The sequence below is a fragment of the Tenrec ecaudatus genome, chromosome 14, assembly GCF_050624435.1.
Source record: "Tenrec ecaudatus isolate mTenEca1 chromosome 14, mTenEca1.hap1, whole genome shotgun sequence".
In the NCBI taxonomy this organism is placed as follows: Eukaryota; Metazoa; Chordata; class Mammalia; order Afrosoricida; family Tenrecidae; genus Tenrec; species Tenrec ecaudatus.
Window position 1 is genome coordinate 14,920,821 of NC_134543.1, and position 26,497 is coordinate 14,947,317.

Sequence of the window (26,497 nt, forward strand, 5' to 3'; positions counted from 1 at the left end):
ATACCAATCTATTAATTCCTCTTCAGACTCACGAAACACATGCAATGATGCTGTATTCAGGAAGATCACAGGCCAGTGGGTGCACAGGCTTGTAGATCCAGTGGCACTGTAAGCATCTCAGCACTGGCAGGGGTCTCCACGTGGCTTCTCCAGGTCCAGGGTTCTGGCTGCATCAGGGTAGGTCCATGTGGCTTCTCCTCAAGGATGTCTCACAGGGAGTCAGCCTTGTCAGTAGAGAGTCTCCAAGGAAGTGAACAGAGAGAGAGAAGTGTCTCCTGCCTCCATGGAGGAAATATAGGAATTCCCAGAATTCTCAGGAGAAGGCCATTCCCACACAGAGGTTTCATTGGTTATCTCTTGATTGTGGGCCAGACTCCACCACTTCACTCATAATCCTCTCAAATTGACGTCAGATTATGTAACTACCACAGTTCCAAAAACCAAACTGGTGATACGGCTCTCCCAAAACACACTCACCACTTGAAAAAAGTATGTGAGGAGGATGGGACCCTCCCCGCAAGGGGCTGTCTCTCACATCACAGTGAGATAGCAGGGCCAGTGGCAGGACCTTTGCCTGCCTTTCTTTGTTCTGCTTTTTAAAGTATATTTTTCTTATAAAAAATAGCCTACTTCCACGTACATTTGTAAATATATGTATATGTAACAATAGGGAAATAGATCTATGTACATATATTTGTATGTTAAGTATTAAGGTAGCTGACAGACATTGGGCCTCTCCTCAAGTACTCCCTCAACACAAGAACACTTTGTTCTAATAATCCAGCATTCTGTGATGCTCACCTTCCCGACACGATTGCTGAAGACAAAATGGGTCCATAAGCAAATGTGAAGAAAGCTGATGGTGCACGGCTATCAAAAGATGTAGCGCCTGGGGTCTTAAAGGTTTGAAGATAAACAAGGCTGTTTAAGCCTTGAAGATAAACAAGCAGCCATCTAGCTCAGAAGCAACAAAGCCCACATGGAAGAAGCACTCCAGCTTGTGTGATCACGAGGTGTCGAAGGGATCGTGTATCAGGCATCAAAAGACCCAGCACAAACAATTATATCAGTGTGAACAAGGGGGAGCATGGGGTGGAGACCCAAAGCCCATCTTCAGACAACTGGACATCCCCTCACAGAAGGCTCACAAGGAAGAGATGGGCCAGCCAGGGTGCAGTGTAGCACCGACAAAACATACAGCATTCCTCTAGTTCTTTAATGCTGCCTCCCCCCCACTATCATGACCCCAATTCTACCTTACAAATCTGGCTAGACAAGATAGTAGTACACTGGCACAGATCAGAGCTTGAAACAGGGAGTCCAGGACAGATAAACCCCTCAAGACTAATAATGAGAATAGCGATACCATGAGGGTAGGGAAAGGTGGGGGGAGACAGGGGGAACCAATCACAGTGATCGATGTATAACACCACCCCAGGGGGATGGACAACAGAAAAGTGGGTGAAAGGAGACAGCGGTTGATGTAAGATCTGAAAATAACAATTCATAAGTTATCAAGGGTTCACAAGGGAGGGAAACAAAAAAAAGGAGGAGCTGATACCAAGGACTCAAGCAGAAAGAACATGTTTTGAACATGATGATGGCAACGTACAAATGTGCTTGACACGACGGATGGATGGATGGATTGTGATCATTGCTGTAAGAGCCCCAACAAAATGATTAAATTAAAAAAAACAACAACAGCCTAGTTCGACTAACCCCCCTTGTTTTCTTTGACCTTCTTGGCCAGGTGACCGAATTGCCAGCAGAGCTGGTCACAACCAGCGCATTTTTGTGGCAGAGTTCCGGCCCGACTCGGACAGCCAGTTTGTGTCGGTGGGCGTGAGGCACGTGAAGTTCTGGACGCTGGCAGGACGGGCGCTTCTGAGCCGGAAAGGGCTGCTGAGCACGCTGGACGACGCCCGCCTGCAGACCATGCTCTCCGTAGCCTTTGGTGCAGTATGTCTCCCCAGACGCCTGGGGCGGGGGGACTGAGTGACAGTGTTGCGTCTGCTCAGCCTGTCCTCACGTGGGGCCCTCTCTCCTCTTTCAGACGCCGGGGGCTTTCAAAATCAGGGAGCGGGAAGGGAAGTTCCCGAGCGAGAGAAGGATTAGGGCAGAACAGGCGTCCTGGGGCCACGGCCAATCTCAAAAGCCTTCATTCATCTTGCAGCCACCCCCTAAACAGCCTAACATTTCTTCCTCGTAGTTTCTAGGGACCCTTGAAATATGTTTGCCAGGGTGAAAATCCAGATACTAGATTTCCAAGGGACTTAGGGCAGCACGAGTACCAAGGATTTTCTTGGCTTTTTCTGCCCATCACTGGTTGTGTATCTAATTCAGAAGAAGGCAAGAGACAAGAGAGCATAAATCCCGGTGTAGATGAAAGGAGGGCCCAGTAGCCGTCTCCTCAAGTTGTCTCACCCCTAGCTCACCTGCCCGCGCTTGACAGCCCATATCTCTTCCCTTGCGGGCTTGGCCTCGGCTCTGCGGCTCATAACTCGTCCACTGCGTCCAAACCCAGACACGCGGGTTTGCTTCTTACAGTGTCTGAGGCACTGCAGGATGTGCGGACGAAACCCAGCACTTCCCCACCTTCCGTGCACTTGGGCTTTGGAGACAAAGGCCGCTGGAAATGCACACGCCGTGTCAGCGTGCAGTCGAGCACCGTGGGGCTTCTGCATACAAAGCCAGGCCTTCCTCTGCAGAGCTAATGCTTCTGACACGTACTCGGTCAACTCTACCCGTGCAATGCCATTTGCAGTCCGTTGCCCATTCCCAGTGGAAAATAAACTCAAAGGCGAAAGGATTGACTTCTCACGCGTGACGCTGCCTCTGTAAGATTGTGTCCTCACACAGCCTCACAAGCAGGCTGGTGCTTGGCTTGAGCGTCGGTGAGCATCCTGTGCTGGGGGCTATGGAAAAGGCAAGGGGAGTAAAATCCTGGCTGCTGAGCCCATAGCGTTGACCTTCTGATTGTGGATGAAAGTGTGCCGAGATGGCGCTCCTGGGGACACATCGTGGAGTGCAAATGTGAGACGTGAAGGATCTGCATCACTGCCAAGGAATTTAAAGCCGGCGTTCGATTGCTACAGGGCATCTCAGAAAGATGGGGTGAAAGAAAGGAAATTGTTTCCATTTTTCATTAGAATTCAAATTCTGCCCCTTCCCAGAAGCCCTGGTAGCATGCTGGCTATATGTTGGGCTGCTACCCACAAGGTCAGCAGTTCAAAACCACCAGCCGTTTCTGTGGAGACAACCGAGGCTTTCTACCCCTGAGTGACAGTCTCAAAAATTCACAGGGCAGTTCTCCCTGCCCGACAGCGTCACTGTGAGGCGGCACCACTTAGTGACAGTGAGCTTGGCATGGGTCTTTTCCATATTGAGTTTGGTATGGGTCTTTCCATATTTTTGCTCTAAACGTGAAGCTAAAATGGGACAGGCATAGCACAGGGTGTGGAATTTGGTCTCCAGCTTCCGCATAAATGGGCCCAGTCAGGAAGACTGTTCGCAGAACAAGCTAGAGTGGCTTCCCAGCGTCTAGAGCAGTGGTTCTCCACCTTCCTCCCGCCGCGACCCTTTCGTACAGTTCCTCGTGGTGGTGACCCCCCAACCATCAATTTATTTTCGTGGCTACTTCATTGCTGTCGTTTTGCTACTGTTGTGAATCAGGTGACCCCTGTGAAAGGGTCATTTGACACCCCCTCAAGGGTCACGACCCTCAGGTTGAGGACCGCTGCTCTAGAACCTAGACAAACGGAGCTACTGGGTTGTTTGACACAAAGGACATTGATTAACCTTTGCCAGTTTGGTTTTAAAAAATCATGGCAAATACGCACTTCATGCAGGCGTTGGCGGAATCAGGAAAATTCTCCCAACTTTGCCACTTAGGTCATAGGTTCACTTCCTGTGACAAACACGATTTTCCTCGAACCTAATCAGAGGTTCTCCTCACTTCCTGTTAGTCTCGGAAGAAGAGGAAGGGGAGGAGGAAGGGGGGGCGGTTGTTGTAGACTAGGAAGGACCCAACCCCCAGATCAAGGTTACACCTTGCCCAAAGTGATTCCAGCTAAGAAGCCGCAGGACTGGATTGGGACGCAGCCGGTCCCGACAGCTGAGGCTCAAGTCCTCGGGTTTTCTGACTTTGACCTCAGGACCCCAGCCCCCACCGCGCCCCCCAGCTCCATGCCCATGTGTCAAAGGCAGGTGAGGTCCCCACACTGACTTAGGGACGCGCGTCTGTTTGACCTGACCTCTGCCTGAACTTTTGATGAGTTTGTCTCCCCCTCCCCACTCCTTTTCAGAATAACTTGACGTTTACAGGTACCATCAGTGGTGACGTGTGTGTGTGGAAAGACCATGTCCTGGGTCGGATCGTGGCCAGAGCTCACAACGGGCCTGTGTTCGCCATGTACACCACCCTGCGAGACGGCCTGATCGTCACTGGTGGCAAGGAACGGCCGTGAGTTTGCTCCGTTCCCAGCGCCGGTCACCCCCCTGAGATGTCCTGGTCGTTTCTAGGCTACCTCAGCCAGCCTCTGGGCTGGACCAGGACCTTTGATGTGCCTTCTGTTGGTCCATCTTCCTGGTCTCAAATTGCCCCGTTTCTTTTTTTCTTTGCTTTCTTGTTAAACCTAAACTCCAACAGCTGGGGTGATTTTCCTGAGGTGCGGGCAGGTATTTTTCCAGCAGGTTCAGACGGTCTGGCTCACTATGTTGTTGCTATATATGGATTTTCTGAGTGGTAGGAGACCTATAGTAGCCCTGGTGTAGTGGTTATGCATTGGGCTGCGATCGACAAGGTCAGCAGTTTAAAACCACTAGCTGGTCTAAAAGAGAAAGACATGACTTTCTACACATGTCAAGAGTCTTGAGCCGCCCCCCAAAAAAAACAATTTTAAAACAATAAACCAAAAAATAGGTAGTGAATTAAAATCATAATGTGGGTCTCAACTTGTAGTCGCTTCTAATGTAAATAGTTCTTAATTGAATTATGACTGTGTTACCCAGCAATACAGGAAGAGATAAATTATATTTAACCATATTTGGAACTTCACATGGATGAAATTCTGAATGCCATTTGCGTATAACATCTAAAATGTTATGAACCATAAGGAATAAAAATAACGCATTTAAAGAAAGGGGGAAACAGAAAACTCACAGGCCGCAGGTCTGCCCTATCCTCTCGGGTCCCTGAGTCAGCTGCTTTTTATAAAAATCATTTTGCAAGTCACTTTGTACATCTCAACACGATTTAGGAGGAAATGTGTTTATTCCCACATCCCAAAATAAAGAGTTTCACAATATGAAATGGGCTTCAGCTGAATGTTTATGTCAGCCACGCCCAGGAGATCTTTAGGCGAAAGATGGGCGGTCGCCTCCTGGATGCACAGCCTCGGGGACCCTGTGGAGCAGAACCGCTCTGTGGGAGGCAAGGAGGCGGATCTTAAAATTGTCAGGAAAGTGCGGAAGGCTACTGGAAGCACACTGCAAACTGAGAACTTCTTTTTGTATTGCCTTGAGTTTAGTATGTGCCTATCATAAGTTAAGGTTAATAAGAATAACCACCTGTATGGGTTTGGGCTGATTTCCTCAGGTCAAAAGAAGGAGGAGCAGTTAAGCTGTGGGACCAGGAGCTGAGGCGATGCCGGGCCTTCAGGCTGGAGACAGGACAAGCCACGGACTGTGTGCGTTCTGTGTGCAGAAGCAAAGTAAGCCTTGGTCCCCGTCCGCATGCGGCAGCCCAGAGCAGCGGTCAGCCCCAAGCTGCTCACGCCCTGAAGAGGGATTCCTGGCCAGACTCACCTGCCCTGTCTGCACGCACCACTGTCTGTACCAGTCCCGTGGCTAAGCAAAGCACCTCGTCTCCCTTCATCCAAACACCTGTGGGAAGCCTGTTTTCCTGGATTTGAAACCTGAGTTATGTAGACAGAATAGGCCTTCCTTCCTTGGCTTATTTTAAGTACAGATGCTGCCTCCATTTAGAAACAAAACACATCTCTTTTTAAAAATGCTGTAAGCATGTACTCCTGAGAGGTGTGTTTATAATTTAGGTACATTAGCTTATCTGTCTGCTAAATATTAGGTCACTTTGTTGTGGTGGTTGCTTAACAAACAGTTCAAATAAAAGCCCCAGTATTTTTCTTCCTATCGTCCAAACACACTTACTCTCTTTAGAGAGCAGAGGGTTCAACTGCCATGATCGAAGTCCAAACGTGAATTACCGAAGCTAGAGCATTCGCTTAAAGCAGTTCTCAACCTGTGGGTCACAACCCCTTTGGGGGTCGAGCGATTCATAACAGTAGCAAAATGACAGTGATGAAGGAGCCACGAAAATAATGTTATGGCTGGGGGGGTCACCACATGAGGAACTGGGTTAATGGGTCGCAGCATTAGGAAGGTTGAGAACCACTGCCTTAAAGGCAGTCTGTGCTCTGGCGTGGACGGCAGCCCTCCCCTCCCCACCAGCCCAGCGCCCTGCGGGCCAGTCCCTGTAGTCACAGGGTTACAAGAGCTAACCCGTCACCGCGTGCTGCCAGACAGGCAACAAGGAGCAGTGAGAACAGGCGCATGGTGTCCAGCGGGAGAGTAGCCTCATTCTTGGGTGGGTAAGAGCTCCTTGTGAACTGTATCCAACATACTGGCCCCGTTTGTTTCAGGGCAAGATATTAGTAGGAACAAGGAATGCTGAAATTATTGAAATCGGAGAGAAAAACGCAGCTTGTAATATTTTAGTGAATGGCCACGTGGATGGACCCATCTGGGGACTAGCGACACATCCTTCCAGAGACTTTTTCCTTTCTGCCGCAGAAGACGGGACAGTGAGACTCTGGGATATTGCTGATAAAGTAGGTACACACTATTTTATTTACTTAACATTTCTAGGAAGGGTAGCGAGAGACCAAACGTGTTAGCATTTGGAGAACTATGTGAGCCGTGGGTTGAGGATTGGGGGCGAGGGGAGATGGATTGATGTGCGCGCACTGTACTTAACGTAGTTCTTCGACTCTCTTGGTCATTACACAGAAGATGTTAAACAAAGTGAATTTGGGACATGCTGCCCATACTGTGTGTTACAGCCCTGAAGGGGACATGGTGGCTATTGGAATGAAAAGCGGAGAATTCATTATTTTATTGGTGAGCTCTCTAAAAATATGGGGAAAGAAGCGAGACCGGCGAGGTGCCATCCATGATATCAGGTTAGTCCACAAAGGGACTAGCTTTCCCAGCTTGGTTTCCCAAGATCCTGCATGCGTTTAACACCCTTTCCTTAGGCTGTCAAAGAATTTCCCAGATTCCTGTATGTAGCGATTTTTTTGCATCGTAAATTGTGACATATGGCTGTCTATATAATTCTATCTGCTGTTACCAACCCAGTGGGCACCATCAGTGTGTATTACAAGCACTCATGGAATGTTGGATAGATGTCACACCAGACACGCCCACCAAGTTCACCTCCTTAAATAAAACTATCTGCTCCTGTGTGCTGGAGAAAGGCAGCTGCCCTCCTACGGTTGTCACCTGCCAAAATAAAGTTCAACTCTTAACAGCTCCCTAATAATACGTGTCCTTCCTTTAAGAACTTCAGCTTGAGTATCTGAAACCAAACACTACCATCAAGTCAATTCTGGCTCCTAGTAGCCGTGTAGGACAGAGTAGAACCACCTACGCCCTTGGGCTTCCAAAGACTTTGAACTTCAAATAGACAGCCTCATCTTTCTTCTGCAGAGGTCTGGTGGGCCTGAACCGCTGATCCTGTGGTTAGCAGCTCAGTGCGTAGCCCACTATGCCACGAGGGGGTACCACACCCCCACACCCCCGGGAAAAGAAAGGAGCTCCTCTCAGCAGAGCTTTTGTAGTGCCCATTTTCCCCTCTAGGCGAGCATCCAGCAACTCACTCCGTTAGTGCGCCCAGTGGCATCGCCTGGGAAGGTTCTCTGGTCACTGAATTTTTTTGTAAAATCAGTTTCACTCAAACCTTGTTTTGTGTGATGGCCAATTTGAGAGAGCAGTGTGCAGCTGTGAAATTGTGTTTCCTGCTTGGGAAAAATGCCACAGAAACTGTTGTGATATTGAACACAGCTTACAAGGACAGCACCATGGGAAAAACTCAAGTGTAAGAATAGTTTACTCATTTCAAAAAAGGTGCAATGTCGACTGATGACAAACCTCTTTCTGGACCTCCACCAACTTACCAAACGGAAGAAAATGTCCACAAAATAAGTGCACTTGTGCGCAAAGACTGACGATAGACCATTGAAGAGGTGGGGACGTTATCTGGACCATCATGGAGCTGGGTTCAGCACATTTTAACTAAGATTTGGGATTGAGAAAGATCGCTGTGAAATGCGTGCCTTGGGTTCTGACTGACCAGGAAAATGAGCATCAAATGGGAACATGGCGTGCTTTCCGAAGAGACCCAGGCTTTCCCCCAAGGTCATTACTGGTGACAAGACAGGGTGCTGTTCTTTGGACCCCAACAGCAAACACGAATGAGGTCAATGGAGGATATCGTCACTTCACCCAAAAGAGCTCAAGTGAAATCAAAGATCAAGACATGCTCATTTGTCTTTGACGTGAAGGGGGAAAGTGCATTTGCAGTTTATTACACCAGGTCAGACTGTGAAACTTTCTGTTTAGAGCAGTGGTTCTCAGCCTTCCTCATGCTGCCACCCTTGAATTCAGTTCCTATGTGGTGGTGACTCCCCCCTCCAACCATAAAATTTTCATTGCTACTTCACAACTGTCATTTTGCTACTGTGATGAATCGGGTGACCCCTGTAAAGGGGTCATTTGACCCCCAAAGGGGTCGCGACCCACAGGTTGAGAACCGCTGGTTTAGAGGTCCTGAAAAGATTGCTTTACAGCGTGCGACAAAAAAGGCCTGATTTGTGGCAGACGGGGACTGGTTGTGCCACCACGACCATGCACTTGTTCTCGCAGCCACCTCAGTGTGCAGGTTTTTGACAAAAAACCAGCATGCTTCTCTTGCCCCACGCACCTTACTCACCTGACCTTTCTCCGTGCAATTTGTTTCCGTGAATGAAAAGGGATATGAAAGGACAGCAATCTGATGACGACATAGGAGTAGAAAAACCAAGAGAGGTTCTATCAGCCATCCAAAGAGATGAGTTTGAAAAATGTTTCCAAGAATGAAATCGCAGATTTGAGAAATGTATTAGGTGGAGAGTATAGTACTTTGAAGGTTATACGGTTATTTTGTAAATAAAAAAATTTTAATACATAGCTTTGGAATGGAGGGGTGTATTCTGGGTTTGGGGTACTCCCTGGAAGTCCATTTAATTAGCACTCATTGAAAATCTGACGACTTAGGCCCCATAAGCTGAAGCTGAGACTTTCTCAAGCCTGGGTTTGTCATTATTTTTTGCGATATTTTAATAGGCTCCTGTGTGATCTGAAGATGTATTATTAACCCAAGTCTGTCGAAAGCTTGCGCTCCTTTTACTAGAAAATGCTTTTAAAATGAAACCTTAGAGAACTTCAGGATGGAAGAACAGCCAACAGTGGCTTTCCTTAGCCTCCCCGTGAGTCAGTCCCCAAGGGCCCTGGACAGGCCTCAGGGGTATTTGCAGACGGCCGAATTACCCCCCCTCCCCTCTATCTATGATCTCCAGGTGCAATACCACTTTGCCAGCTGAAAAACCTCTTCCAAGCTTCAAGTAGTGGCACTCTGTTTTAATAACCTGAGGTGTGTTAAGGGCACCCTTTTCCCCCCCTATAATGACACACATGAAAGCAAACCTATTTTAGTGAATTATGGAATTTAGTCATTAAGGAATTTTTAGAGGTTAAAAACAGTAACAGCCATTATTAAAATGGCGTGAGATCTCAGGAAATGTGTAAACATGAAGTAAAACACAGTGCTTGCCTGTTTCCCGTAATAGGGATGGCTCAGACTCCACGGCGACTCGGGTCCTCGGAAGCCCGTTGTCAAGAGTTAGAAAGGCAGTCCCTGGCTTCATTCCTGCGGCCTAACCTCCTTTTCCATCTGTCACATGTCCAGATTTAGCCCAGATTCCCGCTACCTGGCAGTGGGGTCTGGTGAGAACTCGGTGGATTTTTATGACCTAACGCTGGGCCCCACCCTTAACAGAACCAGCTACTGCGAAGACATCCCCAGTTTTGTCATTCAGATGGACTTCTCGGCTGACAGCAGACACCTCCAGGTACTGTGTCCCAGGGCTGGGCGTCCTCGTCCCGGGTGGTCCTGCTTCAGCGCTTGCTGTGGGTGAACGCACCTCACGCTGCTGAGCGTGCATCAGCCTGCCCTCACCCCCACTAGCCGGCTCCCCGCGGGCCTCCTCCCCGCCCCGAGCAGGCGTGGGTAGTAATTTGGGGTGGCAGTTTACGTTAGAGATGTACAGCGAGCAGCCCGTGGCTAGTACACGAGTATGTCAGAGGGCGTCTACCTCACGTAACGCTAGTCTTGTCCCACTCCGATGTGCTGCAAGGTCTCCACGGGGTGCTACCAGCGGCGCGTCTATGAAGTGCCTTCTGGAAAACATCTTTTGGATCAGGCTGCCATCGACAGAATTACTTGGGCGACGTGGACGAGGTAAACGCGTCACGTGTTCTGGGGGAGAACTGGGGGCAGCGGGGAACACACTGCAGTTTTGTTGTGCCGAGAATCTTTCTCGAGCCATCGTCGCATGCTATGCAAGGAAGGAAATGAAGCCGCGGCTTTAGAGATCACCGGATCTTTTCCTTGACGCTCGGCAGAACAAACAGGCACTGAAACAAGTAGGAGGGCTTCCAAGAGTTGGTGGAAAATGGACTTAAAAGATGCAATTTTCCACAAAATCCCAAGCCCCCTCGCCTTTCTGAAACTGTTAGAAATGGAAGCTTAAAACCATGTTCACAGTTGTTGGCTCTCTGACAGGTAACGGAATAGCCACTTTTAATCGATGAAAAAAACGCTACCAAATTCCCATAGCTTAAGCATCACTTTCTCAAGGTTTCTCTGGCCCCTGCCCGGTTATTTATTGCATTGTTCGGCAGATCAAGTCTGTGTGAGCTCTTTAAACTGTAGCTCCACTAGAAAGTGAGGGCTGGGTATGTCGAGACTGCCCCGAAGCTCTCCTTCCCCTGGAGGAAGCCTGCTTGCCAGGGTTCATTTGGCTACCTTCCTTCCTTCCCTCTAGTACCCTGGGAGATGAAGTGATGGGGATCTGGTCCCGACACGCCGACAAGGCCGACGTCACCTGTGCCTGTGTTTCTCATTCAGGAATCAGCCTCGCAGCAGGCGATGACTTTGGCATGGTCAAATTATTTGACTTTCCGTGCCCTGAGAAATTCGTAAGTCTGCGTTTGCTTACTCCCAACCGACAAGAGGGGCTACATTAGCACCTTGCGGTCAAGAACTGATAGCCCCAACATAGAAATGCATTGCTGCATGTCTCAACTCCTGCCCCCGAACTTAAAGCCACGAGCCAGCTCAGAAAACTGTTTGGCATACTCCGTCCCTTCCCCCAGTCATGGCATCTTACAAAACTGCCCTTAGATGCTGGTGACAAGCTTTTGGGCATTTGCATCAAGGTATTAGGCAAGTTTCCAGTTCCCTTGGGGACACACAGTCCAGAGCACATCTGGGGACGGGTACCTGCAGATCCATCACAACCTGAAAAGTCATTCGCCTCAGTCCCAACTCCCTTCTCTTCAGAGCCTCGGAGATGACCATCAGGGCTCCCTCACGGGCTAGAACTCCGTTGGTCCTCTGCTGTCCCAGCGGGCTCTGGTTGTCAGCTCGGTACTCTGGCTGGCCGGATGGCAAAGTTATGCTTTGTATAAAAGAACCTCTGACCTTTATATGACCTGGTCTGAGCTGTGGATTTCTGTTGTTTCTAGGCAAAACACAAAAGGTTCTTCGGTCATTCACCCCATGTGACCAACATTCGATTTACCAGTGGGGATCGACACGTCGTTAGCGCAGGAGGCGACGACTGCAGGTTGGTAACTAAGTCCAAGAAAAGGGGCAGACTCTTGTAATAGTTAAGATGTAAAATAACTTCTAAAATCTGAGTCTGTGGGCTCGGCTAGCCAACCTATCAAAGGCTCCTCTGATACCCCTCCCCATCCCCATCTGCTTGAAGTACAGAATCAAAGGACCTGACAATTTTTACTTTTGACCTGAAAGTTCCGTTGAAACACTGTTCACCTGTTCTGAAAAACCTAGGAGAGATCATGTACTCACTGTAGTGTTTCCTGATTGCAGTTTATTTGTCTGGAAATGTGTGCACATGCCTCACTGAAAGGCGTCGGTGCCCCGAAGATGCTGCACAGACACACAGCCTTGAGAGCCAGGACTTGCAGAGGAAAACACACAAACCCTGCACGGCCAAGTGGTGCTAACCCGATTGTGACGACGGAGAAGAGCCTCAGGATCACGAGAGAGACTGATCCGTTCCCAGTGTTGGCCACTGGCATTAGCTATCCACGCGTGCTCCAGACACTGCCAGGGAGACTGTCCCCAGGAAGGGCTTGAACGCATACTGGGCGGACAGCCAGCGCCTCGTCGCTTTCTCGGTAGACTACCGATAAGGCAGCCCCACAGGGAAGGTGAATTTGGGTTTTTCTGTTTATTTACAGGGCAGATTTGGGGGAAGCACTCCTCAACTAACCCCCAAAAAGGTTACAAACCCAACCTGGGTAGTTTTCTACCCCCAACCCCAAATAAACCCAAACTGCTTCCCTATTTTCAAGATTCAAGGTTCAAAGAAATAACTTAAAATACTTTATCCTTGTATTTGTAAGGAGAAGCAGTACCATCGCCCTGAAAGATTACGCTACTGAAAAGGCAGTTATGATCTCCCCTAAGGAAACAGATACGCGCTGTACTGAAGACTTTAAGGTGTCCTGAGCATAAATTGTTTGAAAAAAAAAAAGGCCCATTTAAAAAAGGGCATTTTCTACTGGCAGAAATTTAAATCCAGAATAGTGGTATGATGCACAATCACTTCCAATGATGTATACAGTTTACAAGGTTTTAGGAAGCGATAGTGTTTAGTTGGAAGAGAATATTGGGTATAATTAAAGAGGTAATGGAATATAAACATTTGCTTGTAAAAATGAAAGGATTAAAGTTCACATTTACAGTTATATAATTTAATAACTCTTGGAATAAAAGTTTTGTAACTTTTTTCCTATTGGGAAAATTCTTTTATGTGACGATATAAATCCCACCCAAATGGAATGCTTTGCAGGTGTGTTGGTGAACCTTGTCGTTTTGAAGATTCCTTGCTAGTGTACATAGGCTGAACTCTAGGTTCGTAGGCTTGTTCACCTCAACTGCTGCCAAAGATCAGTCCTAACCATTCAGGAATTTGCTGTTAGTCTGTCCGTACTTTCTTGCAGACTGGAAATTATGTAGACTGCTCTTAAAAATGCCCATATATATTTTTCTAAGTGTGAAGAAGCTGATCCCCTATTATCTATCGTTCGCGCCTAACACACCCGTCAGCTTGTCGGACACCAACTGTGGTTTGACAGACACACGAAGATTCCAAAGACCAATGTCCACGTCCAACACGTGTGCATATAAAAACCAGTAGCAGACCTTGATCCCAGAACGCCTAACCAGTGACTGCACCTAGTCTGAGCTAAAGCTCGGAGTGGCTGTGTCTGAACGAGGAGCTATTAGGGAGGAATGCCTTGAAACCCAGGACAGTGATCTCTCATTCCCACACGTGGGTGCTCCCAAATTAGCTCAATGTCACATTACATTTCCATCCAGTCCCTAAACCATGCTCTCATCACAAAACAAAAACTCCATTTTTTGCGGCTTGTCTTGAGGTTTTAAATGGGTCCAATGTGTGCTCACAAGAAATGCTACTTCCTTTAATGTGTAGGTCCAAAGTCTAAGTATACTCAAAGCAGGTAAACTAGGTAGAACAGTGGTCTCTGCTGCATTTCTGCTCCTTTGACCCTCCAGTGAGCCGGCCTTACCCACCCGCTACCGTAGGCTTCAGGCCCCGTGCTTGGACCAGCCATCAAACAAGGGAAGGCTAGTCAACTTGACAGGCCACTTAATTTCAACTCTGCCCTGCTTCTTCATATTTTTCACCCAGAACTGTTTCTGTGCACCCTCGAGTTCGGCTCCACCTGGCCGTCTGCACAGAACGCGTGCCAAAGCAGCCGTGCTCCCGGGCGCTGACTGTGCACTGCCAGCCACACGCCAGCCCGCTTTGTAACCCTTTCTTCTTACGGCGGCTCATCTTAGACCAGGTCAGCCAACCAAGGTTCAGGGCCAGCCTTAGCTTGTCCTTAAACCATGACTGAATGACATGTCGCTCTAGCAGTTTTCTGACAGTCTGTTACAGAGCAAGCGACAAACATATAAGCTTTCCCCCATTTATGCTCTTCATAGTCGAGACTATAAAAATGCCACTATACCCCATGTACAAACAGGAAACTCCATATTCTCGGCTATTTAAAACGAATTCCTTCTGCAGAGATGTGAAGTGAGTCAGTGTAGTCACTCTGGAAGGAACAATGCCTTCAGGTCTAGGACGGAAACGGCGCGTCTCGGAAGCGAGCAGCACAGCTTGTGTTGCTTCTGCGTTGTCTCCCTGAATGTCCCCAGTCTCACAGCGCGATCTGCACAGTGACGTGCAGCTGACAGAGTGGTGTGATGACTGGCTCGTTTTTTCCTTTTGGAAAAGCAGTGCTCACAAGCCTCTGACATCTGGTTTTTACACTCTTCAGCATGGGACTGTCTTACACTGTGGCTGTGTTACCATCTCTTCCTTGGGTACAATGTTTTCCTTCCCAGCAGTAATTAACTTTGGCCCTGACATGTTGATGTGTGACTCCTTTCTAACCACCGTGTAGCTTTAATTGCAAAGACAAACAAGAAACGGTCTATGACATCTGTAAAATCAGAGATCCTGTTGTTATTTAATTCTAAAGCATTAGACACTTCTTGCCTTAACAATTTTAAAAACCATACACACAAAACTCTGAATAGTAATTCAATAATCCACGTTTAGTCCTATTTTGAGGCGTACCCATCTGATCTCAATAATTATATATCGTTCTGTCACTTAAAATATACTATTTAGATCTAATTTTTACATCTTAAAAATTATCTTTAGTAGGAACTAAGTATATTTTCTGTGAAGTCATTTCTAAGAATGTTATTTTTCAGAATGTGAGACAATATATGTATGGCTATGTCTTGTAAGTTTAAAGTCTGTTTTCTGATACTTTGTGTACATACATGTAAAAAATTTGTATAATTTTGTGATAATGTAGTTCCCCAAAATATTTATTTAAAGAACATGTTAATAGTAAATGAAAGCATTTTAAGGAAGTGTTCACAGTTTCGCACTCGCTGGTCCATCTGCTCCCACCCACCCCGCCCCCTTCCTGGAGTGAGGAATCATTTTGAGGGGTAGCACTCATCCTGAGAGGCCAGCCTGCTTACAGGGCACACACAGCTTTATAAGCGCCCTCGGCACTTGGCTACACTTCTGTCGTTGCGGCGGATTTTGAAACAGTGCCTACTGTTCCAAATGCCGATTCTGAGAACAGCAGTGATAGACATGCCTCTGATGACTAGCTGTCCTTCAACTGCCTTTTCATAGTAAAAACAAACAAAATGAACAACAATAAGAACAGTCAATGTTAAAACCACTGAACAACTTACAGACTTGAAAAATCAGACACACTTCAGATAGGTAATACACTTCATATTATGAAAGCAATATATTCCAATTTCAAAGATGTGACAGGTTTGGTTGACTGTCTCTCATCAGTAGATGGCAACTCCTCACAACCCATCGTCTTCTGCCGGGAGGACTTGGTGTCATTCGCTGAAGAAACAGAAGCAAAAGTGTTTAGCTGCCTTGCATGCACTATCATGCATCTCAGCAAAGAAGCTGTTTTCAGACTGTGAGATTTGGTCTACAAATGACAATGACAGTAATAATTTTAAGGAGATAATTCAATTATGCATAAGGCAACATGTACCATTAACTTACAGGCCACACTAAACTATCTGGCAACTTCGCTGTTTTACACTGACTGAAACCCTTCACTAAACTCTCCTGAACTTCTCCCCACTGCTCGATACCGACTAGCGCCCTGCGGAGGCGTGGTTGCACACCGGACTGCGGGGTCAGCGGCTCTGCAGGAGGAGGAGATGAGGCTTCCCATCTCGTACGGTTCACAGCCAAAGGAACCCCGGGGGTAGTTCTAAGGTGTCCGCTAGGGTCGCTGTGAGGAAGGCAGTGAGCTTGCGTGCTAGTCATCCACTGGTGGCGCACGCATCCCTGACAGCCGAGTGTGCTCACAGAAGAGATGGGCATGAGGGAAAGAAATGGATTTGGAGGGGATCTGGGTGAGTCATCACTAGATAATATAAAACACGGTCATGATAAAGGATTTTTCTAAGGGCCCTTGTAGAAACAAACTGCAGAGTAAAATCACCGTTGGCTTAAAAGTTTCTCAACATTTGCTGACACATCGGGGAAGCACCGTCTAGTAGGAGAGACAAGCTTCATCTTTACCTGGTTTGCGGTCGAGTCCATTTCAAGGCGTGGCGTGGTGGCACAGTGATGGCGGGATGGTAGAACGCACAGTCGGGTCTTGTACACTGAGTGTTAAACCTACAGTGCTGAAGCAAAGATGGTCTCATTATCTGCAAAGCTGACGGAAGTAACCACGTTCTGCCATGAGAGAAACCAGCCCACCTCTCTGTGAACAGCACAGGGAAGTGATCTGTGATGAGGCCTGGATTACGTGAGCCCCAACGACACAACCTCTTAGAGAATCAAACCAGTGGCATGCCAAAAGAAAGGATTTCTTCAAGCCACCAGAGTAGCATCTCTACGCCCTGCCCAGTAGCCCTCAGCCACGCCCCAGTCCCAGCCCATTACAGCTGGGAGAAGGGTTTCTTTCACCAGGTCATCCCGCGGATCTAAGAGAGGACACAATGCACCCTGACCACGCAAAGATGCATCCAGGCAATCAAGCACACTGAGACAGCACCACCAGTCCCTGCCTGACGGTGTCACTGAGCACGACCGTTGGGATTTCGCCATTGCTGTCTGGCGTTAGGGATGGAGGAATTAGCGCCCTTTCCTGGGAGTTGACAGAAAGAGCATCAAGTTGTTTCAGGACGGCTGGTCTTTGAGGCCAGAGTGGTGCATAGTGACAACTAAGGAGTAACTTAAAGGTCTTTTAGGCTACCAAGGGAACGCTGACCAAAAAGTTAATTTGGAAAATGCAATCCGTAAAATTTACTAATTACCTTCCACTTCCAAACTGAGACGTATTCATTGATCTTAGGGAAAAGAACAGTGCTTACTTTTGGATGATAGAAGGGACATTCCATCTTCTTACAGGCAGGAAAGTAGCGGCAGAGCTGCGTACTAGAAGGTGGTGTCGACGTTGTAATTGCTGACAAAAATAAGGACAAGAGGGATCACATGCACAGATTCTTTCCCGGCTTTGTATGGGGGAGGGCATGTTAACATTTTAAGTAGACTAAGGGCAGCCTTTGCCAAGATAAGACACTGGAGCTAACGGGACCCTCCTGCTGAGGTAGCCTGAAGTCAACTGGGAAAATGGGTCACTAGGTACTTGACCCAGGAAACCCCAAAGAATCATGGCAAATCAAAGGGCTCAAGTCTTGGGGTCTGTTTTAAGAAAACCCAGGCGACTGACCAAGCCATGCAGCAGGCACATCCAGAAAGCCATTCAGTATCTGAAAGAGGACCCTCGGCAGAACCAGAATGTGCCCTGCTGCCACTGTTGCGGTGGAGCGCGTAGGGGTGCCCAGGCCAGGGCACGGTCGGTAGCCCCCAGAGCGTGCTAGTTGTTTGCTGCCCGTGGGTGAAAACGCAGAAAGCAGTGCTTCGTGAAGGCAGCGGTTCTCAACCTGTAGTCGCCACCCCTTCGGGGGTTGAACGACCCTTTCACAGGGGTTGCCCAATTCATAAGAGTAGCAAAATTAGTGATGAAGCAGCAACGAAAACAATTTTATGTTAGGGAGGTCACCACAACATGAACTGTATGAAAGGGTCACAGCAACATCAGGAAGGTTGGGAACCACTGCCTTAAGGGGTCAGGTGAGGATCCTCTGGATCCTGAGCACATCTCGCTGCACAAAACGCCCCAGTGCACTGCATACGTATGCGGAATACAGGGGTGCATTAACCCAGCTCCCCCTGCCAAGCAGATGCGGCGTACTGATCATTCCTAAACCAGAAGAAGAAATTGCACAGAAGAAAAAGATACTCAAGAGGGAACCAAAGAAACAAAAATGTATCGTTTGGGAACCAATTAAGTTTTCTGTAAAAACTTTTAGAAGTTGGAAAAGGAAAAAAAAGATTTAAGGACAGACCCATCTGCTCTTTAAGGGCTGGTTATATTAACTGATTCCACCCACATCATTCCGAACACTGTTTTAAATTGGTTTACATGAACAAAGTTTCCATTTTCCCCTCAAATGTAGGGCACATGTCACTCACCTGGCTTGGGAGGCAGCACTGGGAGTCTCCTACTCAGGTGAGTGAAGGGGCAGTCTGGCTTGGTGCACTTTGCATCATATTTACAATTCGGGTGAACAAATAAGCATTTCTCAGCAAACTTACAATTGGGGAAAGCTCTGTGAATCAATAAGAACAAACAGTGGTCATTCACCCCGAGGACTGTCATCACTGCTCACTTCGAGAAGCACGTTAGTAACAGGCAAACATCGTGACATTTTTACCTAAGGCGAGAGAGCAGAGAGGACGTCACGGCCTATTCCAGAGTCCAAGATTAACACCAAACGTTTTCAACTTTAACTCAAGTCAACAACCCACCAGGAAAAGCAAAAACTTTCAGGTGTAAAGTCTATGCCGTATTTATGATGTAAACTCAACCAAGAAAAAGACATCATCCATGAAAGGCACATGAGACGCACCCCACACCGTGTCCCTGTGTACACACCCACATTACTCCCATTAAAACGTCTTTCCAATACTTAGATGGTGAGAGAGTTCATCAGTCAGGCCCAACGGAAATAAAAGACACCTTTAAAGGTTTCCCACAAAGCTCACAGCAGTGGACCAGCCAGGTGATAAGAACACAAGATAGCCCGAGTCCAAAATGTGCTCTCATCCCAGTAAGTCAACCATTCCCAACTCGTCAAGTCCTCGGGGGCTGTGTGTCAGGAAGACCCTACAACCTGACTGAGTAAGTCATCACACACGCACCTCCTTAGTGCCCAGAGCACCCAGGGTCCGTTTCTCCTCACCTTCCCACCTTCCCTTCACCTGCAGCCCCACCACCAAACGTGCACAGAAGCACATGACTTGGGAGTGTCACGGCATTCAGTTATAAACTGACGAGAAGTTACTGAAACTTGTCCACAGAAAAGAATTTTTAAAATCCTCAAATGACAATGATTCCCATCTATTTTCAGATTCCTTCCTAAATTCCAGGTCCAGAACCCAACTTCCTACATGCCACACGTCCGTCCGTGAAGTTTATCTGGAGCGCGTGAGGGCGAGGACTGGAGCAATGGAACACAGGACTCTGAGGGTGCGACACGATGTGCGTCACCAGCTCGCGGTTGTGGCTCCCATGCTCAGTTCCAATCAATGCTAGCTCTATCTGATGCAACAGATAAACTCACAATGCTCCAAGTCATGTCCCCAGTCAAGCTAATCACTAACTTTGATCACAGACTCGCGCAGGCACTCTGGTGGGCAAGTACTTCTGCGAGGATGAGGAGCGTGAGTCGGTTTGGCTCGTCATCCCAAAGGAAAGCAGCTCAGAGCAAGCTCCGCGACCTGCACATTCACCGGAACCCCGTCAGTCTGTTGCTACTCACTTGCAAGGTGAGATGGGGTGGTGGTAGGCACACTCATCCCCGTTCTTACAAGCAGGCCAGTACTTGCAGCGCTCCACAAGCTTCTCTGGTCTCTGGGCCACACTCAGTTCGCTCATCTCCACTACAAAGGCAAAGGGATTCAAAGAATCTCATTAACTGTGGTCGATTTGGTACCATGAAAAGTCCCTTTAAACCCGCAGCCCTAAAATCTTACTCTTTTACATTTGTACACACACATAAATGCAGCCAAACAGCCTGAAGACCACTGGTGACTGAACCCTGTCACAGGTGTCACCGAGGAACGCAAAGTGGAGGTTGGCTCTGTCACTAGAGTCCAAGTTCTAGCCCTGAGCTCCAATGTTGAACCTCACTTCAGACAGGAAAGATGTCACGTAGAGAGCCAATCGAGTTAGGTGGAAATGGGCACAAATGAGGTGAGAAGGAACGTGAGTAACACTGGCATCCAGCACCATTACGAGTGGTCCCAACACCAGTGCTTCCGCTCGCTGGGTCTGTGTGGTTTTCTAAGTCAAGCTGGCCAACGTACAGCTAGAACTGAAGAGGGAGGAGGCGGCATTTCTGCCTAAAATGGGTCACCAGGACCATTTCCTGTGGGACCGACCCACTAGAGACCACCAGGCAGAGGGAGCAAGGCTGCTGTAGGTGCCTATGTGGCCCCAAGTGAGCTGAGCAAATGAGGGAACCACTCACCCACCCACCGACAGGTCTCACCACCTGCCCCACCCCGTCTGATGACAACACCCATTACTCTGACGTAGGAAAGAGGGACCCCGGGATACACACTATCTTGTTTCAGGAAGTTCTGAATGCTGGCAACTAAACTTAAAACACCCAACAAATAAAACTATACCTATTGGTAGTTAGCTGCCCTAGCCCGACACGTTACCCCCTCAGGCTTATCGGCATGTTCTGAAATAAATGCCGCTCCAATCCTGCGTCTCTAAGCGGCTACCTCCAGGCTCTGGAGCGCCCAAGTGTGGAGTCCCACACCTAGATTTGGTGTAACAGGCGCTGCAGCGGCTTCCCCGGTGCAAGCAGCAAACACCACCCAGCTTCGAGTGCAAGGAAAGAAAGCAGAGGCGGCAGCCCATCGTGGCCTGTGAGCAGCGGCAGCTAGGAAAGGTACAGATGTGCGTGCTCACTGCTGCCACGGAGCTCCGTCACAGGATGGTCTGGTGTCCTTCGTGCAAGGACAAGGCACAGAGAAGCCACACAGTTCAGAAAGGAACACCATCACACTACTGCTTTGAGTGTGCCCCATATACACATTTCTTGCACTGACTTAAAAACAATCAGTTATTTGGCTCTGGGATCTAACAGGTTGTTGGTTGCAAATAACTCTGGTAGGGCTGGAGGGAGGAATTCTTGCCCCCTGTGAGATGGCGTCCCTCTGCCAAGGAAGTGCCGTGCACGGTCTTCAAGAACGTCCATTAGTCTCTGGATTCTGCATGAGCGCCCAGGACCAAGGAATGATGGACGGCCCAGAGGAGCTGCTGGAAACTCGGAACCAGGCTGAAGAAGTCAAAGGCTTCACACAGGAAGGAAGATGTTGAGTCCCATCCGCAGAGGCCTCCAGCTGACAGAAAGGATTTCAAACGCAATCGACACTTTTTCCTGCTCGGTTTCAAGCAGCAAATGCACCGAACACTGAAAGCTCTGAGACCTGTGCGGCAGCGCATGGGAGTGAGTGCTAAGGGGGATGCTGCTGCTGCGGGTGAGGGTACACGGCCACCAGAAAAAGTCAAAGGCTCTCCCAGCACTGGATCAAAGGGGCAGAGCAATGTAGGCAGAGCCAAGGCCGCCTCCATAGTAATGAGGAAGGGGCGTCCTCACGGCCATGGCGCCTGGGTAGCCCAGGCCAGAGCTGTCCACTAGCAGGTTACAGCCACTGTCATTGCAGCCAGTCTACCATGGAAGTCTACATTTAACAGAGCCTAGCATGCCGCCCCTCCCCTCCCCTCATTCTACCAAATGGAAAAGCAAGACTAGTGAGAAGGCCAGAAATTTCTCTCACTTAAAATGTGTGTGTCACCAAGAACTCCTTACTGCCTCACCGTAACCATTCTTCCTACTTGCACTGCCCTTTCCCCAGTTCTTCCTGCTGACATCGAGGTCTGAGAGAGAGCTCAGGGCAAAGCCCCCTTCCTCCTCACAAAGGGTCTGACGTGCAGGGTGTCCCAGGCCCCTCTGGTAACCACACCCATGGCACTACCGCACCGCCCGACTGCAGTACAGCAGAGTAAGCATCCCTCCCTCTAGACTGCACCCTAAAGTCCACTGCACCGCTCAGGGTTCACAATGGTGTTCAGGGAATTTTGGGTAACGATGCTGCAAAAAAAAAAAAAAAAAGATTTGGGGGAAGTGCTTCACGATCCAGGATGCTCTGGTCTCTGAACCTGTTCCCGAGGAGGTGTCCTCAGACAGTTAGGTGGTGCGAGGGCATGCTCAGTCTCCTCGCCAAGTGTTTCCCGGGAGAGGAAAGGCAAAGGCAGCCACAGGAAACCGCCCCCGGCTGGGGGGGAGGGGGGGAGGCAGGGGGGGGTGGACTGTGTGATCTGAAATGAACTCATCCGCTTTGGGCCGACCATGACCATTCAATGTGAAGGGGATTCAAAAAGTTCCACTATCTCTGCACCCCAATGGCCCACAGACTTTCTGAAGCCCTTTACATACTTAAATGTAAGGTCCTTTCTAGATCCCCAACATGCATCTTGACAAATGATGCAAAAATTCATTTCAAGAAGAGTTCACTGAGGTAGAAACAACATTAAAGGCAAATTCACTTTTCTCTCAAGATCAAGTGAACTGTAGGTAAGACTACTGCTTGTACGAGGGACCTTTGTACTTTAAAAAAAAGGTAAAAAGGGCACCAAGAATGAATGCGTATCCCTCCACAAAGACAGCCCCGAAGGCGCCACGGCTGACCTCCACGGTAACACTGGACCCAGTCTCAAATTTAACTGGCCATTTGGTCGAGGGAACGGAAAAGGCTACCAATGGACACAAGTAAGTTTCAAAAGCCTCCGATTCTGTCACAATGGCAGCCCCTGGAGAGGGGTCACCTGCGCTCTCAACACACCGTTTGAAAAGCTACCATTGGGGTCCTCAAGCTGCCTGCGCATCAACTGCAACTGCTGTGGGTGGAGGAGACCTTTGAGTCCCTGGTTTGAGGCTGCAGTTTGGTTTACTGGTTTCATTCCTTCAAAGCACATGTCTTCCTCTTGATCTGACATGTATCCTGGGGGACTGGGGACACCATCCAGCGTCACTATAAACTTGGGACTTGCAGGTTTATCTGGTTGTACAAGATCTCTGCCAGACAGATAGAAAATACCATAGAATTAGGGCAACGAACATCAACAGCGGCGCCTCCTACCGTGCTCCTCAGCAGCACACCCCGCCCTGGCTGCCTCGCACGGGAAGGTCCAGGAAGAGCCTCGGCCGGCAGCCGGCCGTGGGCGGACACCAGGACAGCTCTGTCCAAGACCCTCCAACTGCGCTGACTGAGGACACTCTCCCTTTACCCTGGTCCCACCGTCCATGTGACCCTCCTAGAGTCACGTGGAAATCAAGGGACAGAACTAGTGTCCATGCTCACAGTACGATGGCCAGTAGTCCCACTTGCATATTGATCCTAGCGCTCCTACCTGTATGTTATTCCCTTATAGGACATTGCACTCATTTGCTAAGAGAAGATTCTCTCTGAACCCCGTCTACTAACTCTCGCTAGAGGTGTCGACTGTAGCCAGCTACCTAGCGTTTACATTGTGATTTCCTGGAAGTGCACAAAGAAGCGAGTCTACCTGACACAGCTCACTATCCATCTCTGAACAAGAATGAGAAACTGGACGTTTTCACAGTGGAACCTGCCTTAACTACCCACGGTCCAGTTATGGCATCAACGCTAGCCCTCCACATGGGGGGGGGGGGGGGCTGGGGGGCGGGGCAAGGGGGCGGGGCCTGAGGGACAGCCTGTACTATCTATTCCAAATGGAAGAACTACACAAGAAAAAGAAACCGTCTACCGTGGCGTCTGCATAAGGTGTCCTGAAAGTACCCGAAGGGTCTCTGCGGTCTTCATCCCCGACTCGTGGTTGGGTGCCACGACTATCTCCTCAGACAGCTTTGGCTTCTTCAGAATAAACGATCTCGTGTCTGCATGGACCATGGACTCCATGTCAGAGTAATCTGAGCCAAAAAAATTGGCCACAAATGTTTACTTCTGAATAGACCTCGCATCTCCAACATCATACAACGTGAAAAGAATGTCAGTCTGCCATATACTCGTGATTATTTTCAAATGAAAATTACAATCGGCTCTACCAGGAATAGCCTGTGCTTCTATGCCAGGCACCCTTCGCGCGGCACGTTACCAAGTGATTCTAATCAACACCTCCTTGCTACAGCCCGGAAGGCCCATGGGAGCATCTAGAGGGATAGTATTAACAATACACACCAACTGGAAGGACAGCAATCTGCCCTAAAACATGGGTAATTTAAGTGTTCCAGAGCGAAACGATAGGGACTTATGATATATGCAGACTATTTAATAAACTTTACAGAAGTGGTTTTGATTCTTTTGCACAGTGCGACTCACACAGGAATACATCTTCAAATGAAATAGCATAGTGCAAGTCTACCAGATGGTATGTAGTAGAGAATTGAGGATGAAATTTAAGGTTCTTTTAAGAAGATAAATAGCAAACAGCAAGAACATACTCTGACCTTTAAAGTAATTAACTCTAGGTTGACAGGCTTTACAACATAATCCTCAGATCTGTCTACAACATCATCCACAGCAAAACTGTGGCCTGAGAGAGAGAAGGCTGACCTCGAAATGTTAGCACCCTCCCACTACCTCTACACGAAGGAGCTAGCAACACGGACAAAATGCACAGAGGATTTAATATGGGTGCGTCTGCTGCACAGACATTTTCAGAACACTGACTAGCTATGTGTGAGGTACACAAAGAAGGGGTAGACAGACAGACACATCATTTCTGAACAGCACGACCAATAGGCAGCCACCCAAAGGTCCAGAACAAGGTGTTAGAAGAATACAAAGCTACCCACTTAATTCTAGCACTTGAAGGAACAGCTTACCAAGGACAGAACACACATAGCAAGTATTAAGAGAACGTGCTGGAATATGCTGGGGTGGGGGCTGGAGTGAGAACACTACACACACAAGGCCAGGGAGCCGGAGCAGCAGAAGGGAAGGCGGCACAGCTGGGGTGCATTGAGTGGGTTAGTGGAAGGCAGGCAGAGGCATCCGACGCAGGGTCCTGCCTGTCTGCATGTGTTTGGATTTTGGGGACAGTTTCTGAGTGGGGAAGTGACGTGGTCAAATTAAGGGTGCAGGAAAACAACTAAGGACAGACTGAAGCCCTGATGGCGGCTTTCAGAGCCTGCTGTCCAGGAGCCCTAGTCTCAGACTCCCCACGGCCACGGCGAGGTAAAGCAGACACGCTGCACTCCGCTCAGCACCAGGCGGAGCGCCAGCAGCTCCAAGCACTTGCCCTTTCCAACCGCCTGGCCTGCCCAGCCCGGGGCAGGAGGGAGATGCCAGCACAGCAGCAGCGGGCCAGCTGACACAAAGGCAAGGCCAAGCGCAGCCGAGGTGAGCTTACTCTGCCACGTGTCCCTATGGGGCACTCGGAAAAGGTGGAGCACTCAGGCTTGACCCTCGAGAGGCAGAGAAACGACCAGTGCAGCCCTGACAGGAAGGCCGAGTGCTCACTGAGCTGCTGTGTGTCTTCAGGGTCAGACACCTCTCTCCCCGAATCCTCCTCACAGGGGGGCAGAAACAGAAAAGTGGGTGAAGTGGTCGGTGAAAGACATGATAAAAAATTTTACAAATGATCAAGGGATCGTGAAGGAGGGAGGGGAAAAACGAGCTGGCTCAAGTAGAAAGAAAATGTTTTGAAAATATGCTGGCAACGTACATACAAATGTAGTAGACACAGAGGATACACATATGGAGTGTGATAAGAACAGTCAGAGCCTCCAATAAAATGATTTTTGAAAAAGAAGAATCCTCACATGAAGGCACAAAGCAGATTCTCCCTGTCAGATGAGCAGCCTGCAGCTCAGGGGCTCACCGAGCACTGAGGGCGCAAGGCCAGCCACCGTGGCGCCACACTCTGCCCAAGGGCCATCAGTTCCTGCCACCACCCTGTGCTTGAGGCAGAAGGCTTCCAAGAGATGGCATCTGTGAGACTGCGGAGGAGACTCGAGCCAAGCTGAGGGCAGGACACAGGGGAGGCTGATCAGAAAGTGGTGGAGGAGGAGAAAGAATGGGAAATGGAGAGCAAGGAGACACTGTCATAGAAGCCACGGGCCCAACGACGGAAGACAACCTCGACCTCGAGTGTCACAGGTGACAGATTTCAGGGAGGTGGGCCCCGGACACCAATGTGCAGTCCACCGACACCTTGCCGGGGCCAGCAGAAGCCAGCCAGTCAGGAGAGTAAGTGACACCTTCCAGGTAAAGGCTGCAGGCAGAACCCCTGCCATTTACTTGTGTTCCCTTCTCAAATCCACTGAGAGGCCGATAAAGGGAGAGTAGGCGCCGGGGCTGAACCCACAATGGAAATAACTGGGAAAGGAGGAAGCACCACGATTCTCTTGAAAGTA

At 48.9% G+C, this 26,497-nt stretch overlaps 2 protein-coding genes across 5 annotated transcripts in view; one reads left to right on the forward strand and one right to left on the reverse strand.

Annotated features, from left to right (window-relative positions):
* EML5 (EMAP like 5) overlaps positions 1 to 14,207 on the forward strand; it is a 144,780-nt gene extending 130,573 nt beyond the window's left edge. The window contains exons 33-42 of the mRNA XM_075531644.1: positions 1,751 to 1,959; positions 4,305 to 4,462; positions 5,597 to 5,711; positions 6,660 to 6,848; positions 7,027 to 7,199; positions 10,025 to 10,187; positions 10,473 to 10,576; positions 11,163 to 11,316; positions 11,866 to 11,966; positions 14,135 to 14,207. Of these exons, the coding sequence (XP_075387759.1) occupies positions 1,751 to 1,959; positions 4,305 to 4,462; positions 5,597 to 5,711; positions 6,660 to 6,848; positions 7,027 to 7,199; positions 10,025 to 10,187; positions 10,473 to 10,576; positions 11,163 to 11,316; positions 11,866 to 11,966; positions 14,135 to 14,207 (1,439 nt within the window). The remainder of the gene's footprint in view (positions 1 to 1,750; positions 1,960 to 4,304; positions 4,463 to 5,596; positions 5,712 to 6,659; positions 6,849 to 7,026; positions 7,200 to 10,024; positions 10,188 to 10,472; positions 10,577 to 11,162; positions 11,317 to 11,865; positions 11,967 to 14,134) is intronic.
* Positions 14,208 to 15,617: 1,410 nt separating this feature from the next.
* ZC3H14 (zinc finger CCCH-type containing 14) overlaps positions 15,618 to 26,497 on the reverse strand; it is a 38,471-nt gene continuing 27,591 nt past the window's right edge. For 2 of the 4 annotated variants that reach the window (XM_075532355.1, XM_075532358.1), the window contains 7 exons: positions 23,887 to 24,049; positions 22,941 to 23,173; positions 19,841 to 19,961; positions 18,492 to 18,628; positions 17,327 to 17,418; positions 16,527 to 16,633; positions 15,618 to 15,830 (listed from right to left, as the gene is read on the reverse strand). In XM_075532355.1, coding sequence (XP_075388470.1) covers positions 15,824 to 15,830; positions 16,527 to 16,633; positions 17,327 to 17,418; positions 18,492 to 18,628; positions 19,841 to 19,961; positions 22,941 to 23,173; positions 23,887 to 24,049 — 860 coding nt within the window. In that variant the 3' untranslated portion in view covers positions 15,618 to 15,823. The remainder of the gene's footprint in view (positions 15,831 to 16,526; positions 16,634 to 17,326; positions 17,419 to 18,491; positions 18,629 to 19,840; positions 19,962 to 22,940; positions 23,174 to 23,886; positions 24,050 to 26,497) is intronic. The other 2 variants (XM_075532356.1, XM_075532357.1) reach the window with 2 other exon arrangements.